At 43.2% G+C, this 19,392-nt stretch overlaps 2 protein-coding genes across 2 annotated transcripts; both read right to left on the bottom strand.

Annotated features, from left to right (window-relative positions):
* Nucleotides 1–907: 907 nt before the first annotated feature.
* On the bottom strand, nucleotides 908–6,455 carry LOC310776799 (uncharacterized protein). Its single transcript, XM_083636979.1, has 4 exons — nucleotides 6,308–6,455; nucleotides 4,598–4,913; nucleotides 4,206–4,265; nucleotides 908–3,486 (listed from the first exon to the last, which is right to left on the bottom strand). The coding sequence occupies exons 1-4, from the start codon at nucleotides 6,434–6,436 to the stop codon at nucleotides 2,030–2,032; spliced, it is 1,962 nt and encodes a 653-aa protein (XP_083493105.1). The 5' UTR covers nucleotides 6,437–6,455; the 3' UTR covers nucleotides 908–2,029.
* Nucleotides 6,456–8,639: 2,184 nt separating this feature from the next.
* On the bottom strand, nucleotides 8,640–18,224 carry LOC310777111 (uncharacterized protein). The gene is made up of 4 exons (XM_083637376.1): nucleotides 17,718–18,224; nucleotides 16,516–16,895; nucleotides 14,050–14,119; nucleotides 8,640–11,553 (listed from the first exon to the last, which is right to left on the bottom strand). The coding sequence occupies exons 1-4, from the start codon at nucleotides 18,130–18,132 to the stop codon at nucleotides 9,953–9,955; spliced, it is 2,466 nt and encodes an 821-aa protein (XP_083493502.1). The 5' UTR covers nucleotides 18,133–18,224; the 3' UTR covers nucleotides 8,640–9,952.
* Nucleotides 18,225–19,392: the final 1,168 nt, after the last annotated feature.

Here is a 19,392-nt window from a genome sequence, read left to right as displayed (position 1 = left end):
GTCTCTCGGTCGTCTCGGAGTTTTTCTTCCACGTCTGGTCTTCATGTTGTAAACCTGCAGAACAAGCCGCAAACAGGCTGCAAAGTTTGCGAAGCGTTTCTCTCACCAGTGGGACCACCGATCCAAGATGCTCGTCTTTACAAGATGTCTCACTGCGCGAGGCTTCATGCGACTTTTCAAACTGTTTGTAGATGTCCTCAACAAATACAAACAAGATTGACGCTGTCTGGGATCGAAACGCCTCATTAAAATGTGACATGATTCAGATGTAGTCGAGAAAACGTTACTGTGGGTCACAACTGTTGTTTAATCGTTGTGGAATGGATTTCCTTGATCCGGAGCGTCACCACTGACCCCCTCCGCGGCCTTCAAAATAAAAGCCTCGGTGTCATCACCTAAGATAAAGAATCATCATCATCATCAGTATATAAATAGGAGCTGGGGCTCTGTTTGTTTCTCTGTCCCATTGTGATGTCATAAATCCCACTGTGACATCAGTGATGTCATACATCCACTGTGACATCAGTGATGTCATAAATCCCAGTGTGACATCATCAGTGATGTCATAAATCCCAGTGACATCATCAGTGATGTCATAAATCTGACATCATCAGTGATGCTGGTCTCATTGGCCACACAGCAGCCGAGGTGCGAATGAGAGCTGCAGGAGGGGCGGGAATCATGCGCACCCCTATATATTATAGAAAGAAAGCTAAATGTCAAATAAATACAATTGAATAATCTCATTTTTAAACAAATTGATTTTTATTTTATTTTACAGCTATTAACTGTTTTGAATTGACAAATGAAAATGACATTACTTAACTGTTCACTTGGCCAGATTGTGAGAAAAAAAAATGTATATAAAGACATAAGTTTACTCCAACCAAAACATGACTTTGCAGATAATGCATCTGGCTGATGTTAGCAGTGCTGGCATTCACAGTTGATGCTTGAAAATTTCTAATTTCATATTTCGAGATCTATTTACTTTTAGGTGCATTGTTATTGTTGAGAAGTTGCCTTAAATATTTGAATAAACTTTATATACTATTAAGCTATGGCCACAGTTTGGCCAAAGAGCGTGGAAGGAACGAGACGACACTCCGGCCATTTTTGGAAACAGAACGCGCCTCGCAGTAGTCAGCTGCGGTAGCGCTGGCCCCTATAATCAGCCTCTCTAAACAGTAACTCAACGGGAGTTGAACCTCGGGTCCTTTTCATTAGGTATTTATCTTGAAAAAAATAAACAAAGAAAACGAAAAATTTTGCTTAGTTTCCACAATATGGTTGTTGTTTTACATCCCTGCACTACACCACTTCAATCAAGATTTGCAGTACGCCCGGAAAAGATGTGAATCCCCAAAGTTTAGAGTGTTCTCCCGTTGAGTTACTGTTTAGAGAGGCTGATTATAGGGGCCAGCGCTACCGCAGCTGACCACTGTGAGCCTGTGCAAGGTTCTTTTGGCGCTGTCACGCTTCCAAAAATAAAAAATGGCAGAGGCTGCTGGGCGCTGATGTTGCAATGGGGCAATATGGAGCTGTCATTTCTTTCCATAAAAGTTATTTGGTTTGGCTACAGCGCTCAAAGTTTATGACCAAGATGACATTTTCATTTTTCAGCCAAACATTAAATCAGGCAGCATTTCTCAGAGACATACTGTAGCATCTAACATTCAAGTATTACAATCAACATGTGTGTCCTTTCTTTACGTAGCAGTGGTGCATGGTGCTATTAGTTTTAATTCTGGTTCCACATTGGGCCCTTTTTTGGTTCCAGTTATGGTTCGAGTGCAGGTTGAAATTCTAAATGTTTTTCTTTTCACCCTTTATCACTTATAAAAAACTATTTTCGATATTGAGATTAGACATTTTGTTTTGGAGGGAAATTACACTAAAGTACGGTTTACACTAATATCTGCTGGTAATTCCCTTGCTGTAGTGCTGCACGATTGCTGAGCGAATACAGAGGAAACACGGAGACATCATCATCATCGGGTGCTCAGGTCTCCTCGAATCATTTCTGCGTCTAGCCACAGCGGTGTTTCTTGAGCTGCCTTGAATCGGAGAAGCCCTGTCCGCACCTGCTGCAGTGATACGCCTTTATCCCTGTGTGGACCTGCATGTGGAGCCTGACATGAGTGAGCTGCCGGAACCTCTGGCCGCAAACCTCGCACTCGAAGGGCTTCTCCCCCGTGTGGATCTTCAAGTGTCTGTAGTAGTTGGATTGGACCTTGAAGGCCTTGCCGCACTCTTTGCACTGATGAGGTTTCTCTCCAGAGTGCTGTAGCTCATGGCTCTTGAGAGCGTGAAGAATGATGAACCTCTTGCCGCACAAGCCGCAGCCGTAGGGCCTCTCCCCCGAGTGGATCCTCTGGTGGTAGTCGTAGGTGTTTTTGTAGAAGAACGACTTGCCGCACTGCGGTTCACTGCAGGTGAACCGCATCTGACGTGCGTCAATTACCTTGTCGCCGCACGGCGTCACGTCCACCGTCGTCCGGTCTCTCCGGCAGATCACTCTGCGGTTGCCTATGGCTCTACGGCCTCTACGGTGTTTTTCGCCGTGGCTTACTTTCTGGTGTTTCTGCAGCTGACAGTTGTAGAGAAAAGTCCTTCCGCACAGGTCGCACATGAACGGCTTGGAGGCGCCGTGAAAAAGCATGTGTTCTTTCAGCTTGTTCTGATTGAAGCTCATGCCGCAGACTTTGCAGGTGAACGGTTTTTCGCCCGTGTGAATGCGAACGTGTCTCCTCAGGTTCGCCTGAAGCGTGAAGCCCGCTCCGCATGTCTCGCATGTAAACGTTTTCCCTTTGTGAGACCACTGGTGCATCTTGAGGGTCCTCCTCCTCACGAAAGACTTGTCACACTGCGTGCATTTGTATGGACGCTCGCCGGTGTGAACGCTTCGGTGGCAGCGCAGGCTGAACGCGTACTTGAAAGTCTCTCCACACTCCGAGCATTTGTGCCGCTTTTCGATGGCGTGAACGTGAATGGCGTGGGCCTGCAGGCCGTTTTTAGTTTTGAAGGCCTTCCCGCAGGTGGAGCAGCCAAACGGCCTGGCGTCCATGTGAACCACCTGATGAGACTTGAGGGACTGTTTATTTTTGAACTCCTTCTCGCAGAGCGGGCACTTGAAAGTGTGAACCAGCTGGTGAGACTTGAGGGACTCTTTCGTCGTGAACTCCTGCTCGCAGAGCTGGCACTTGAAAGTGAAAGTGGCATGCTTCTTCTCTTCGTGGTATAGCAGGTGGTGCTCAAAAGCAGCGGTTGTCCTGAATCTTCTGGGGCACTGGTCGCAGGCAAAGGACTTCTCTTTGTGAATGTTCATGTGCTTCTTCAGGCCGAAGCGACTTTTGAAGCTCTTGTCACACACTTCACACACAAAGACCACGTTAGGCTTCCTCCTGGTCCAGGGGAACACAGCCTTTGTGTTTTGGCTGTCAGTCTCTTCAGGTTCTTTGCTGGAAGTACAATCCTCTGCAGGACCTGAGTGGAAAACATTAAGTTAATCATATACTGTACCTGTAGCACTAATGCAAACATTGAATTGTAATGGAGGTGATGAAAATTAACATTGGTATTGCATCCTTCCAATTTGTGTATCACAAAACCTAATTTTGTCTTTTTCTTCCCCCGATTTTAAAAGAACCCACAACTCAATAAAAATTTAAAAGTATATTGTTTAACATTGAGAAAGCAAAAACATTTCTGGGTGGAGACAAGTAACCCCTAGACTGCCTTAGTTGACTCAATAAAGTGCAACATGATCTTATGCTACAACTTAATGGAATTTTCATTTTCTATTAGTCTGTTTGCAGAAAGTAAAATTTAATCTTTATTATGATCACAAACTAGCTTCAAATTCAATTGTAATTTGAAATATCGCATCCTTCCACCTCTACCAGCTGAGGTTGATTCAGTTTCAAACAAACTACCAAGTCATGTTTTATTATGCATCCCTGTTGAATAAACTTCAGGCCTCAAGTCTCAATTTTCAGCAGCCACTGTTAATCAAATTATTAATTATTCATCAATTACATATTAGTTATCAAATCACAGAATTAATTGACAAAGCTAACAATGATCATCAAAATGCAAAAATATCAAAATCCAAAACATAGATGAATTCACATTATATTCAAAAACACAGTTTACCTGTATAGATTTTGATATTTGCACGTTTTCAATGTGTTTTGAAATCTCACCTCTCCTGGCAGCAGACGAATCAGCATCAGACTTCACCTCTGCTTTCTCCTTTTCTGGGTCTGAACATGAAGATGACAGTAAAGAATACAAATGATGGCACATAAACACTGACAACATCATTGTTGAATAAACATTTGTGGAGTGATACATTTACTCAGCTATCAGTGTCTTGTGCCTCTTTATATCACACACTTCATAACTCACTCACACATACTAATATAAAAATGATCACTTGTCTAATCAATCCATGCTCAACAAGGTGCTTCCCAAATATCACAGTTATGCTACAAGCAACTAGCAAATTTCCCCTTTCAAAGCTGACACCCACTGTGCCTGCTCTCATGTACACCTGACAGCTAACATACACATGCATCACATTAGGAGAGTTTACCGGGGAACTTGCACGTGCTGTTTCCGCTCTGCAGCCCAACAAGAGTCAACTTTTCTTTTAACTTCCCAAAAGGCTTCAAGGTAAAGATCAGCCCGGTGTCTTCGAAAATCACCGGACAGCCTTTCAGGACGCTTGCTCTCCAGCTGTTGGCATTTTCAAACTTGTCACTGAGGCTGTTCAGCTCGCTCTCCAGCTGCCGCACTCTGGTCCTCAGAGTTTGGTTCTCTCTCTGCAGCGTTGTGGACAGCTGGGAGAAAACGCTGCTGATCTTTCTCGTTGCCTCCCTGGTCAACATTTGGATGGCAGCTAAATCTGTCTGTGAAGGATCAGAAGAAGACATTTGACACCAAGATAAAAAGAAGTATCTTAAGTGTCTCATATGAACTTATCCACTCTCCAGTGTAACTGATGTCATATCTGTCCAACAGTGTAATAACTTGTCAGAATGTAATAAAATGTTCCTTTAAATGGGTAAAATATAACCCGTTAATATAAAGGATAGTTGGATGAGAACCTCCATGGCACAAGGTTTGACAGCCTGTCTTAAAGAAGACAAGACTCACTAATAGATAAATGCATTATCTTTAAATACAGGTGTGGGCACTCAGTGTTGGGCAGTAAAGCAAAGTAATGCGTTACTGTAATTGTATTACTTTCTCAGTTACTGTATTAGTTTATCCAGCACTGACACAGCACTAAAACAAAGTGTGTAAATAGGTCTGGCTATGTGAGACTTCTGCCAGAATGCAATCAGTTTTTTGTACTATAGGCAAATAAATAAAAAGTATGCAGTTTGGGTGATTGTTGGTTCCTGTAAGGTTAATTATTGTTTCAATAGAGTGGATTCAGTTCTAACAAGGAGCTGGCTATAGAGGTTGTGCGTCACTTTTTCTAGAAGGTAGTGAGAGTATAGTAAAGTGTGTGTCAGTGTTAATTTAAAGCACTCAGACTTCTCTGGATATAATGTAGACAAGCAAGTAGCTGTACATTTTGGGAACACAATTGCCTCATACACATATAGATAAGACCCTTAGCTAAGACTGGGTGGGTTCTGTTTGAACTACTGTAAATGTTTTTAAGACAGCTACATGTCAGCTACATATATGATGCTGCAGCACAGGAACCTGAACTGCTGCATTGAGGGGGGGAAACAGTCTATAATTAGTGTTAATTTTGTCGTCTATTTTAAAATGTTGTTGTAGTCTTAGTCCTGTGTCAAATGTCCTTGTTAGTTTTTATCATATTTAGTCAACCCCATCCTCTTTTTGTTTAGTCAAGTTTTAGTCGACTAAAAGTTTGAGTATTTTAGTCTCGTCTTAGTCAATGAAACTAAAAGTCTGAACATTTTAGTATCGTCTTAGTCTTGGGGAAAAAGGTAGTCGACTAACATTTTTCGTCATAGTTTTCGTCGACAAAATTAACACTAGTGTGTGTGTGTGTGTGTGTGTGTGTGTGTGTTTTTAACACTAAACAAGGAGTTGGAGAAAACATGAACAACATTGTAAAGATAATAACAAAATATATATTGTATCATGCTTGCACACAAGGTGCCCAACCCTCATGGGCTTACAAGACCGTCGTGTCACTGAATATTCCCGATATCCTGCAAGTTCTCAACTTGCTTTACGCGATCACAGTCCGCCATCTTTGTTATGCTTTACGTTACGCCGTACTCGTGTTATCTTTCCCAAATGTAACCATCTCACTCACCTCGGTTTTCATACTTGCCGCCTTTGTGAACTTTTCTTTCCTTGAACTCCCGATTACATCAACTACAGTCTTAACGACTATATCCATGATGGACTTAGTTTCTAAATAAAACACCTCGTTTTCTGGCATTTTCACCCTCAAACGAAGACTCAACTTTCACAACAACGCAGCGCCCACCCAAACCACCAGTTTACGTAGCTCCAGATACTAGCTAGCAAAGATACACCCGAATAAACTGTCTCTGGATACAGTCAATGGTCTCTGGCATGGTCTCTGGTAGCTCTTTGATACTCCGGAAATGGAAGTAGCTCCGTCATTAATATTCTTTGCGGTTTCTGGCGGATTGCAATTATCAACTTTTAGGGTGGATACCGCCACCTACTGTACCGGAGTATGCAGAACAGGATCAAGTTTACATTAGTCTAGGAAAGAAATAAAATAAAATATTACTATATTCTATTAAACAACCCTGTCTTTTAAGAATTACCCCTATCCGTGTTACCCATACCTTATCTCCTTTTGTTTCTAGTATCCCTTCCAAATCCCATCCTCTCTTAAGCCTTTGTTGCAAACTTGCATTATATCCAACACAATGCATTAATACATGTTCAGCATTTTCAGTGATATTACAATGTGCACAATCTTGTGAATTTACTTTTACTAATAGAAATAAAGTCTTATTTATACCTGTGTGGTAAAATCTTAACCTGGACAGAACTACCTCAGCTCTTCTGCTTCTCCCTTGAACACCCTGTGCTCTATCTTTTGTACTACTATGCTCTGTCCTTACTGTGCTCATCTCACCTTTTCTGCCAAAGTTGCAATCTTATTTTGATTAGTGCTTTACCTTCACCTTTTCCAAATGATGTATCCATTGTGTGCCTCATATTTAGTGATTTTTTTTTGCCATCCTGTCTGCAGCTTCATTGGTTTTTAATCACACATGTGCAGGTAGCCAACAAAATGCCCCGCCTATTCCCAACATCTGAATTATAAATAAAACATCTATTAAAAAGGGAGCAAGTGTGCAATGTTCTCTGTCAATTTTTGTCCCAGAAATGATGTCATAGGCATTGTGACATCATCAGTGATGCCATAAATCATCTCATGACATCATCAGTGATGTCATAAGATTTAGGGCAAGTGGACAATGCACTGTTTGTTTCATGTGGGCACTGTTTGTTTCAGTTTTTGTCCCACTAATGATGTCACAATGTCTGACATGATCAGTGACATCATTATTGAGGCACTGATCATGTCATAGGCATTTACATCATTACTGATGTCACTTGAGCAATTGTGGTTTTTGGTTACACTCGGGCAATTGTGACATCACTGATGATGTCAGACATTGTGACATCATTGTGATGTCAAATTTGAGCAATTGTGCGCTGCGCATGCCAATAGAGCAGGTGAGGCCAAGCAGCAGCCGAGGCCACGCAGCGGGCGAGCTGCGTATATGCGAGCTGTAGTGGCGAGATGATTGATTCCATGAACTGTCTTAAAAGTAGTGGTGCAGAGTGGATACCCAGCACCACCCTGTCTGGTCTCACTTCTTCCACCCACTGAAGACCAATAATCCCTGCCATGATCTCAGCTGTATACACAAATAATGTATCTGAAATAATCTTTCCTAAATTAATTTGAAATAGTGATGGGATGTATACTCCTGCTCCTACATGGTCATTTTGATCCATCAGTAATTGTAAAAATGGTTGCTTATAGTGGTTTGCACAGTGTCCTATTTCGCTTGGCTCCCAATCTTTCTTTAGTTCCATTATACTGAGATCAACTTGAGCCTTAGGAAATAGCCATGGGGGAATATTATTTATCAGAGTAGGGGTTATTAAACCAAATTTCCTTAATGTCATATTCTTCAGACTTATCTTTTGTCGTCCATCCAAAACTATTACCCAACAAACTATACTCCCAGGCAGCATTTGTGGTGTTTTCATCCCCACATCCTCTAAGACAAATCCAGTGAGTAGGCTAATGCCAGTTTGTCCCTTCTGAGCTCTAGTGGTATTTCTCCTGCTTCTACCAACACAGTATATTACTTGGCGTTGTTTCTCATTGCACCAATGCTAATCCTCAATGCTTTATTTAGCATTCTGTCAATTTTGGACACGTGAGATTTGGCTGCTGCCCCATAAACAAAACACCCATAATCAACTGCTGATGCAGCTGTCATGAAACAATACTTCAAAAATAAAAGTCTCAGTAGATTTGACTACGAATGCAGTGTTTTATTAAACAATTAACGTTATTATCCAGTAACACAGTAGAATGAACTGTACATAGAAAATACATTTTACACTGTATTTTTCTCCTGTGAAAATAATTACATGTTTAGAACCATCACAGCATTCACTAGTTTGTGTACTGAATGCCTATAATTAAATTAGTACAACAATGTTGATCTATACACACACACACACTTTATATATAGCGCCAAATCATCTCAAGGCGAAAATGCCAGTATTCAACAAAAATACACATAGGCTTACCTCCATGTATTTAACATTATTCATTTTCACCTGCTGAAAATGAACCCATACCCATGACGGGGAAAATAAAACAAAACTCTTGTTATTACAGAATCATTGGTTGCATGAATGAAACTCCCCAATAGAAAAAACAACATGCCAAAAGCATCTTGAAGCTATACATTTGAATTTTGCTGTGATAATCTACCTACTGTATATCCTTCATTTTAACAATCAAAACAAACCCTTAGGTGCTACTGAACAATATACCTGTATATTACCCACTTCTGCACCAACCCAAAGAGACATGGAGAAGATCTGTGGAAAACAAAATGAAACAACTAGGATGGCCCTGGGGCCAAGTGCAGCATTGGGCAGCAGACAGGCAGCATTGGCGTTGGTTGGTAAAGACCGTATGTGCTATCGAGCACGAAGAGGATTAAGTAAGTAACTTCTGCACCAATACATTTTTGTTAGAGAGAGTAGATAATTTAGATAATAGATTGAAGTATTTTTTCTCAGTTTCACTCTTCTCATGCAGTTACTGCTAGGGATGGGCAGGAGTACTCAGGTACTCGTTCATAACCTTACTATTCGAGTAAAGCTTCTACCATTCGAGTACTCGCACTTTAACAACACGGGGAAATCCCCCATGCAAATGAGGCAGACACAGCTTCTCCATAATGCAGGCCTGTGTGTGAACAGCCCAGACACAGCAGATTACCTCTGCTCTATCATTACCATAGTAATAGATATTCTTACAGGCCTATAGCCTACGATAGCTTAACGTAGCCAAATTGTGGTTCCACTTGTTTATCTTCGGACACGGTCCACCCGTATTTATTATGCAAAAAAGGTATGACGTTAATAAACGAGTACTCGTTTATTAATGTTATTCACTCGTTTATTAGTTAATGAGCGTACTCGAATATTGAAATTAGTTCAAATGCCCATCCCTAGTTATTGCAATTAGCTTTGGCGGGCAGTATAGCAACAGCTTCAACAAAAATGCAAAGGGACAAACACAAGCCATGTTGTTCTGAATGATTCCCTAAATACATATAACTTAACTTTAACTATGACTTTAATATATAAGTAACAACTTCTCTCGTTTGTATTTGTGCTGACCAGACAACACACTGGTCAAGCCGCACTTCACCTACGACCCATCACAGCTGTGTCTCTTGTACTGCCTTTTATCCGAGAAGCCCCGCCCACACCGCTCACATGTGTGTAGCTTCACGCCGGTGTGGATCTGCATGTGGGACTTGAGCTGATTGGACTGGTTGAATTTCCTGTCACAGTGCTCACACTGGTACGGCTTCTCCCCGGAGTGGATCCGCAGGTGCCGGTAGAAGTTCCCTTCTGTTCTGAAGGCCCTGCCGCAGTCGTCGCATTCGAAAGGTTTTTCCCCGGTGTGTATGCGCTCGTGCTGCCTCAGACTCCCCGTGTGGGCAAACCTCTTCCCGCACACATCACAGACTAACGGTTTCTCCCCCGAGTGGCTTCTCTCATGGTAGGTGAACGAGTATTTGTTATGGAAAGACTTCCCGCATGTGCTGCAGTGGTACTCCTTGTGCTCACTGTGGCCTTTTTCGTGGAGTTTGAGAGAGGATGAGGCGCTGAAACCTCTCAGGCAGATCCCGCAGCTGAACGGTTTCGGCAGCGACGACTTTCGCCGCCGGCTCGGCGGCAGTCTCACGTTGCCGTCCGTTTGGTTCAACCCGTCGGAGTGCACAAACTTTTGATGGATGTGAAGTCTGCAGTTGAAGAGGAAGGTCTTCCCGCACAGATCACACATGAAAGGCTTTCTCGCTCCGTGGACGAGCGTGTGGATCTTCAACTTATTGGTGTCGGCGAAGCCCTTGCCGCACTCGTTGCATCTGAAGGGCGTCTCTCCTGTGTGGATGCGAATGTGCCTCTTGAGGTTGTTATTCAGGCTGAACCTCGCCCCGCATATGTGACAGGTGAACGGCTTCTCCCCGTTGTGAACCGCGCTGTGGTTTCTCAGCCCGGTGCCGGTGCGGAACATCTTGCCGCACACGGAGCACACGAACGGCGTGTCGCCCGTGTGTTTCCTCTTGTGCACGGTCAGGGAGTGGGCATATTTGAAAGTCTCCTCACACTCCGTGCATTTGTATTTCTTTATGCCGGTGTGGACGATCTGGTGGAAGCGAAGAGTGTCTTTACTCTTGAAGTCTTTCCCGCATGTTGCACAGTTGAACGCTCTTTCCTCTGAGTGTACGAACATGTGAGACCTCAAATTGCCAGAAGTCTTGAATGTCTTGTCACAAACCAGGCACGGGAACGGTTTTTTCGATGCCTCGTGGCGCCCGATGTGGTTTGCGAGAGATTGCTCCAATCTGAATTTCTTGCCACACTGATCGCAGGGGAATGGCTTTGGTGGTTTAATCCGCTGGTGACGCGCCACCATGTGATTCTTAAGAGACTGCTCTTCTCGGTATGATCTTTTACACTGGCTACAAGGGAAAGGCTTGGGTGTTTTGCGGCGGTCGTGGCGCAGAAGGTGATTCGCGAGGGACTTCTTATGCACGAAACTTCTGTCACACTGCTCACATGCGAAAGGCTTCTTGTGGACAGTCATGTGTTTCTTCAGTTCACCTTTCCAATGGAAACCCACGTTGCAGAGCTCACAAAAGAAGCGCTTAACTGTCCGCAGCTCTTTTCTCCTCTGCTTGCTCTCCTGCAGTTTATTCAACTCAGTTTCTTTCTCTTCAGTGTTGTCGGTGGAGGTGGGGTCTAGGAAACAAAGTAAAAAAAACACACGCGATACAAAGTTAGGCTACTTATTCAACATTTTTTCCTTCAAGTTTTTCTACTAACACAGGGAAACAAAACAGTCCTCTGACCTCAATGGCTGTAGCCAAACGGGATTTTGAAACTCTTCAAATTGGTGGTTGGTTAAACATAAAAGTGTCTGGTGAAGTAGATCAACTTTTCACTTTACCAGTTTACATGACAAAAGCAAGACGTTCAAAGTGTTTTTTTCTCAGTGCCAGGAACTCTTCTGGAAAAGCCCAGCTGGGAGTGCTTGAGAGCGCTTTGGAGGCGCAGCATTTTTTCAGCTGACACGCTTTGGTTGATCTGATACAGAATATCCACGGAAGTAAAAATGTCAGCACAAAGTAGAGTCCTGTGGATGAAGAGATGGCTGAAGCACGTATGGAGAGGATCTATGTGAGCTCATGAGATTCTGTGGGCGTCGGGCGAGGAAACATCTCAGCCAGTAGGCTACTACCACCATTTGGTTCAAGACAAGAGCTGAAGTTGGACGGAGCATGGATTCACCGCTTCTCCAGTACATACAAATTAAGTTAAGTTAAGTTATCCTTTATTTATCCCCTTGGGGAAATTCTTCCTCTGTATTTGACCCATCCTCTACTAGGAACCTTTCTAGAACTAGGAGCAGTGGGCAGCCACTGTGCAGCGCCCGGGGACCAACTCCAGTTATTTTGCCAGTACCTTGGTCAGGGGCACTGACAGGAGTATTAACCCTAACATACATGTCTTTCTTTGTTGGTGGGAGGAAACCGGAGCACCCGGGGGAAACCCACACGGACACGGGGAGAACATGCAAACTCCACACAGAAAGGACCTGGGACGGACCGGGGTTCGAACCCGGGACCTTCTTGCGGTGAGGCAACAGTGTTGACCACTGAGCCACCGTGCCGTCCGGTACAAGTTACTGCATGTAACATAGCACAGTGATATAGCTAGCTGCTGTAGCTTTGTGCTATATCTCTCTGTGCTATGTTAGCCTAACATAGCACAGATAGCCTAACATAGCACAGAGATAATTTACTGCACCTAACATTGTTAGGTGCAGTAAATTAAATTGCAGCTTAGCGGAGAATTGGTAGAATTCATGCCTGTGCAATTCATGTTCTAAAGCCACCTATTTCTGAAAGAAATGCTGAAAACAACATACCCTAACTAAAATGCTTACTGTGGCTGAACCGCTAGGGTTACAGACAACTGCCTGACCTTTTCTGAAAGGTAAAACTTTGAAGTTTCTGTTCCAAGTGTCAGAATGACTATGTGTTACTGACCCTGAGTAACACCAGCTCAAACACAGTGGTTGATTCTCGCCTAGAATAAAAAACACTTTTAGAGTGTAAACAGTTACCTGTGGTTGTTGTATTTATGGCTAGAAACCCAATGGAGACATAGCCACAGGCCTTACCACATCCCAACTCAAAGAAGATGAAAAAATACCAACACATGAGTATTTGGTAGTGGTTTTTGTAGGGAGATACCTAGGCGGATTTCCAAAAAGCCATTTGAAAAAGCCAAATAATCTGAAATGTTGAAGACGGCTATAACTTCCGCTGTGTTGATCTGATCCGAAAAAGGAAGACATGGTTCGATGCGCAAGATTCAGACGATTAATTTGGTATGTAGCATGAACAGCGTTGTTCAGAATTAACCACCTAATTCATCACGTTAATGACAGATGAACAGCAAAAAATCACAAACGTAACGCCCATGTTACGGTGCAATGCAAGAGGCACCTACACATGATCCGCGGTAAAACAGCTCTGCGGCTGTTGTCCCATTGTTTTCCTATGGAGGAGAGCGGCGCTACTCGACTAGGCGGCAGCGCTACCCGTGGCAACGCACACAGCTCGATTTTGGCACTTTGCGCTGCGCTCAAAGTTCAAAATATCTCAACGCTGACCTACTTATCGCTGACCTTTCATGAGCGCAACCAATCAGAGTAGAAGAAGATATCCGCTCGTGCCACTGCTGCTGCTCGCCTCTTGTCCTGCAGATTTGCGCTCTACTCACCAGATCGCTCTACCTCGCGGTGAGAAAAGTGCAGAACTCTTATCATGTGAAGGCACCTTTAGAGACCAGTGGTATTTTTGTCTCGTCCCTCCTCTACTGTGATTGGACAGCTGGGTAAAAAGTGACAGTGACAAGCTCAGCGTTTAACCCAAAGTTGAACATTTTTCAACTCTCAGCAACCAGGAAAAAAAATCTAAAAAACGTGGATGTGCTCAGCGCAGAATGGATGCTCAGTGCGGTGCTCCCATTGCAAACAATAAAAAACAAACACTGGCATCAGGAAAAAAATGCTTTGGTGGACACACGGCCTTACGACAATAATAGAATTGTTGCTGAAAAAGACATTTCATTTTCCACCTCTCCCAGTTCCTATTTTTATTTTAGAGATAATGTAATATTCAGTTCTGCATGACAGGAAAAACCCCACAGTCTGTCTTGGAATCATACCTTCGACACCTTCAGGATTGTGTTCCTTTTTCCTCTTCGCTGGGACAGACGCAGTTTCTTCTGGCGTTTTCTGTAATGCAGAAGGATTCATTTGAGCCAAACTGAAGGTAATGTTTGTGACATTCAGCAGCTTTGATGGTCAACAGTTAGAAGTTTCTTCAGCATCACAGTTGTTTACAGGAGCATGCTGCTAGAAATAATTAGAGAAGATTTTTGAGTTATTGCTGGCAACATTCTGCCTATATGTTGCCAAGAATTATCACCAGAAATAACACCATCCAGATGCTCGTAAACCTTTGACAGGCTTATTTTATTCAAACGGAAAGTAGTTGCGTGTAAAATATTAGCTGATCTGAGATTTACTAGCCACTGTAGCATATCCAAAAATAGTTTCCTTTTGATCACCACCCTTAAGCCGTATTGTGCCAGGATTAGTTTTCAGGTCAATGTCTGACATGCAACTGTTATCACAAGACATCAAAAATGTCAATGAACATTTTCTATGGAATAGAAGATCTCAATCAAGAATCAGTTTTGAACTGAGAATCAAATCGAATCATGAGATTTCCAAAGTTTCGCAGCCCCAATTTAAAGTGTATATAATATATTGATGTTTTGTATACAGTTACATGAATGTCCCCTGCAATTCACAGGCTTCGTACAGTGTTTTAAGAGTAAAATTCAAGCACTCTCAGAGCACCGATGATGCGGAGTGGAGCAGAGTGGAGCTGAATGGACAAATGCCCCTTTTGATTTCAGAGCCCCTGTTAGTCAATCTACAGTAGCTCCGGTCCACTCCACTGTCCACTCTGTGTCTTGTGTGAGACACCAGGAAACAATTTAATTTCAGATATTAAAAGATTTTTGGTTTACATGAGTGATTGTGTAGATTAAACACTATATTATGTTGAAAATAAAGAACTTTCAATTTAAAATTCAAGCATATTGCTAACCTTGAAAACAAACAAGTATTTTCCAAACTTTCAAGACTTTGTGTACGGACCCTGAATTTATTATGGCAAATAAAGAAAATGTTTGTCTGTAAACATTTCTTGTTAAAAGTTTAGAAGAAGAACTGGACGGACAAACCCGTCTTTATTTGTCACACGAACACACACACACCCATGCTGACGGTGGCCGGTGAAACACAGTCTCTGCATTTATCCCATCCGGGCTTGTCCTTCCTCCGGGGGCAGGCCAGGAGCAGTGGCAGTTTAGATTTTGTGTGCCCTGTATGCACAACATTAATGTCCTTTGCCAGTCACATATGTTCGGTGATAAGTTTTTTTTTTTTTTTTTAATATATATTTTTTCCCTCGATTTTTTATCCCATTTTATCCCCCATTAGTGCTCATTTGATTTCTCAATCCTGGTTGCTACTCCATCCTCTGCCGATCTGGGGAGAGCCGAGACTGGCTCCATGCTTCCTCCGAGACATGGGCAGTCAGTCAGCCGCTTCTTTTCACCTGACAGAGGAAGCTTCACCGGTAGGACATAGCACGTGGGAGGTTCACGCTATTCCAACCAGTTCCCCTCCCTCTGAACAGGCGCCCTTAACGACCAGAGGAGGAACCACACTAGCAACCAGGATATTGCATGTTTTTGTGAAGGGGGTTCCTATATGAAGGAAACCCCCGGGAGGCACGGGGAGAACATGCAAACTCCACACAGAAAGGCCCTTTTGCCGACCCCACCTGGGCGGTGGGCACTCGAGGACATGCGGACGGGCACGCATTCCTTCAGCGTTCACCTCGTCCCCAGGTGGGAATCGAACCCACGACCTTCGAGCTGTGAGGCGATAGTGCTTACCACTGCACCACCGTACCTCCCGGTGATAAGGGTTTTGAGAGCTCTCGATGTTTTCCAAATGTAAGCAAGACCAATCTCAAGACCAGGCACAAGCAAGCAACTTTGCCAGTCACATACTTGTTTAAGTGATGAACTGCACTACTTGTTACAAAACTATCAACCTTCTGTACCACCAGTGCTAAAAAAAAGTTAATGTACAGCCATAAGAAGGGATTGCATTAACGCAATCTCCAATAATGGGCTACAGTTTAATAAACCCAGTTGTCAAACTGTATCCAGTAATTCATGGATACATCTTTACAAAATGTACACATGTAAAAAATGTCCTTCCTTATTACACCAGCAATCATACAAGAATATTTACTAGATATGTTGCCTTTGTGCTGTGACTCCTTGCTATTAGCTGCTGCTTGTGATGCTGATTTGTTGTTTTTTTGCAAATAAAAAAACACAAAAAACAACAGAAACAAACAAAATGAAAACAACAAAATGTGCGGGTAGAGACAAGATAACCTAGATGGGCTTATACAGGGTCTCTACCTAAAAAAAACAATAATAATCCGTATAAACATACAAATAACAATGTTATAAACTAGTAATTTAGGCTTAAGTGTAAATCTGCTACATAAAACCAAACACACGACAGAAATACCTAACCTTTTGCTTGGCTGAATTAACCCTTCTGACGGTGTTGGACTCTTTGCTGGGCACGGCCTGAAGCGCAGCGCCCGTCAAGGCAGCAGATGTGAGGATGATGTTGCCCGCTCCCAGCTGCAGCACCGGCAGCTCGGAGACGGCCGTTGGCGAGGCGCTGGCAATAACTTTCCCGGCTCTCAGCAGCAGCACCGTGGGAGAGGAGCCCACTCTGTTGACCAGAACCACAGGGGTCAAGGGCGCGGGTTCGGGGACTGCCACGGGTGAGGGCACGGGTGTGGTCACAGGTGAGGCCATGGGTGAAGCAGAGGTGTCGGGTGTGGAGAGAACGGGTCCTGACAAATCGACCGGAGGGTTGGGGGACACCGACAGCACCGGGCTTCCTGTGGTGTTTCACAGACAGAAAGAAAAACAGAAAGGAGGGAGGAAATGTCACATAGACCTTGTCACATAAGCACCCGTGTGTGCGTGTGCAATTTGTTTATCATAGGGACCAGAGGCGGGGAGTCGAGGCACAATTTGAATTGCTTGAGACTTGATTTGATGCATGAAGAGAAGCTTTTAGACTTGACTTGAGTTCTGGTGACTTGTTTCTCGAAAAGGTATCTAAAGTCTTGACTTGAGATCTTGTGCTTGTGTAAAGGACTTAGACTGAAAGTGATTAGATTTATTCCAGCAAACAACTGAATTTTGTTTTCTGAATGTGTATGGAATGATGGAATTTATTGAATTAGAAACTGATAGAAATTAAACTAATTATGCTCGTAGCAAGTTTTTATCCTATCAAAACCATATTGCGTTGAAAAGACGTAGATATTTATTTTACCTTTATTATTACTTTTATTAGTATATTAAATTGATACGTGTGCCTCAAGACTAGAAACTGACTTCGGACTCGAGCAAAGTTTACTTGGTCATACCTCTGAGAGGGAGTGTTAGCTAAAGCAAACAGCAGCGTTAGCAGCAGTATGGAAACTATAATTAGCTGCCGCTAGCACACACAGGTCGACGTTAGCCTGGTATATCCAGCCTCTATGAATCATTATAATCATCGCTATGCAAATTTGATTCATAGGGGCTGGACACCAGGCTAGGTCGACGTAGGTAAAGCACCAAAGGAAGGTAAACAACACAACATGTTTGAGCAAAAACAAGGTCAGACCTGGGTCTTGCTCATAACAGTTGATAAACACTGTAATGCTCACCGAGCAGAGAGCCGTCCTGAAGCAGAATGTGAGCCAGGCCTGTCTGTGGCGTGTTCTTTTCAGTGATGCTCTTCAGCTCGTGTTCCAGCTGCTCCAGCTCCTTGCCCAGCTGGCCCACCCGTGCCACCAGCTCTCTCTCCAGCTGGCCCGCTTTCTTCTCCAACACGTTCTCCAGCTGCTCTACTTTAGCCTGCAGAGCCTCGTTCTCCTCCAGCAGCTCAGAGGAAACCTCCACAAACACTGTGCTGATTTTAACAACCAGGTCTTTCTCTATGTCCTGGACATCGCTAATCCTCGCCTCGTCCCACTCCATGGTTGGCGCTTGTTTGCCCCACGCATCCCTGAAAACACACACTGTCGCTCGGATGGCGACTTCCACAATGGACGCGACGTCACCGCAGAATCTCGCCTCCATCTTCTCTCAGTCAAATATTGAACTTAACCAATAATTCGTTGCGCATTTTGGCCGCAGCAAACTTAACTTTGAGTCTGACACTTCACTTGTCTCTCGACGGTGCTCCTTCCGCATTAATGTTACGTATTGTATCAAACATGGCGGCCAGTGCACCTCTGAAACGTTTCCGTGCAGCGGTGATCCACTTCCCGAGTCACACAGCCTCATTTCAAAATAAAAGCTCCACGTATTTGTTAGTCTGCATATTTAATTGGTATCTATGTAGCCTAACAAAAGACACAAGGAACGTGAACTACTTAATAATTTCACAAAGTAGATGATTTGTAAATGCAACATGTTTTATGTAAAGCACTTTGAACTGCCTTGTTGCTGAAATGTGCTATTAAATATAAATGAACCTGCCTTAATTGTCTTCTAACTACCTTTGAACTAGGCATATTTCTCTATTTTACATATAATTAGTATATTGTTTCATTGTTATTTCCAGGAAACATTCTACGAATTTAACAGTTCCTTTCTAGGAAATTAGGAAAACTTGTCCTAAAGAATGTAATCAAAGAATAGATGTGCCACATCTACCCTACATTATTTCACTGTGCTAACTTGCAGATAATTAAATACAAGTTAAATTAAACTATACCTAATTTTGCTGAAATCCCCCTGGAGTCCACTGAAGTAGCCTGGGTAAACCCAGCCCCCACGTGACCTGCTCTCAGAGTTCTCAGTCACTGACTGAGAACCAGAGGTCTGAGAGCAGGTCACGTGGGGGCTGGGTTTACCCCAATGGTTTACCCAGGCTACCACTGAAGGACCTCCACTCTGGTCCCTAGACCCCACTTTGAGAACCACTGGTGTAGCCCACAATTAGACGATGCATACAAAGACAAAGAGAAACAATATCTTTCAATATCACAATTTGTATTTATCAATTCAAAGAAACAACTGTACAGAGTCAATGATTCGGAGTTGGTTCTGATCATTTTATACATTATTGGTTCATTCATTCACCTTTTTCCATGTTGGTAGTTTGTGTGTCGCCCCAGTATGTTACAGTGATTGTATAGTGGAGGGATGGGACTTCAAGACATGCACAGCAGTATAATAATAGAGACTATGTCATTCATGCAACCTTTTTGTCCTGATGTCTTTGTGTGGAGGAGGTGTGGTTTATTTTTCAACCCAGCTTATTGTACAAATGGACAATCTTGCTTCAACATATGTTCAAAAAAGTTGTTGGAAAAAAAAAGTGGGGTCTGTTTT

Source organism: Poromitra crassiceps (assembly GCF_964638095.1).
Source record: "Poromitra crassiceps genome assembly, chromosome: 5".
Classification (NCBI taxonomy): Eukaryota; Metazoa; Chordata; class Actinopteri; order Beryciformes; family Melamphaidae; genus Poromitra; species Poromitra crassiceps.
This window is presented reverse-complemented; position numbering and strand designations above follow the sequence as displayed.

Excerpts from the sequence above, each read along its gene's own strand:
- LOC310776799 (XM_083636979.1), bottom strand. The coding sequence starts at position 6,436 with ATGCCAGAAAACGAGGTGTTTTATTTAGAAACTAAGTCCATCATGGAT. Across the intron at positions 4,914-6,307 it reads CGGCAAGTATGAAAACCGAG|ACAGATTTAGCTGCCATCCA; the intron begins GTGAGTGAGATG and ends GATCCTTCACAG. Across the intron at positions 4,266-4,597 it reads CAGCACGTGCAAGTTCCCCG|ACCCAGAAAAGGAGAAAGCA; the intron begins GTAAACTCTCCT and ends CTTCATGTTCAG.
- LOC310777111 (XM_083637376.1), bottom strand. The coding sequence starts at position 18,132 with ATGGAGGCGAGATTCTGCGGTGACGTCGCGTCCATTGTGGAAGTCGCC. Across the intron at positions 16,896-17,717 it reads TCAGGACGGCTCTCTGCTCG|GAAGCCCGGTGCTGTCGGTG; the intron begins GTGAGCATTACA and ends GAAACACCACAG. Across the intron at positions 14,120-16,515 it reads TTAATTCAGCCAAGCAAAAG|AAAACGCCAGAAGAAACTGC; the intron begins GTTAGGTATTTC and ends TCTGCATTACAG.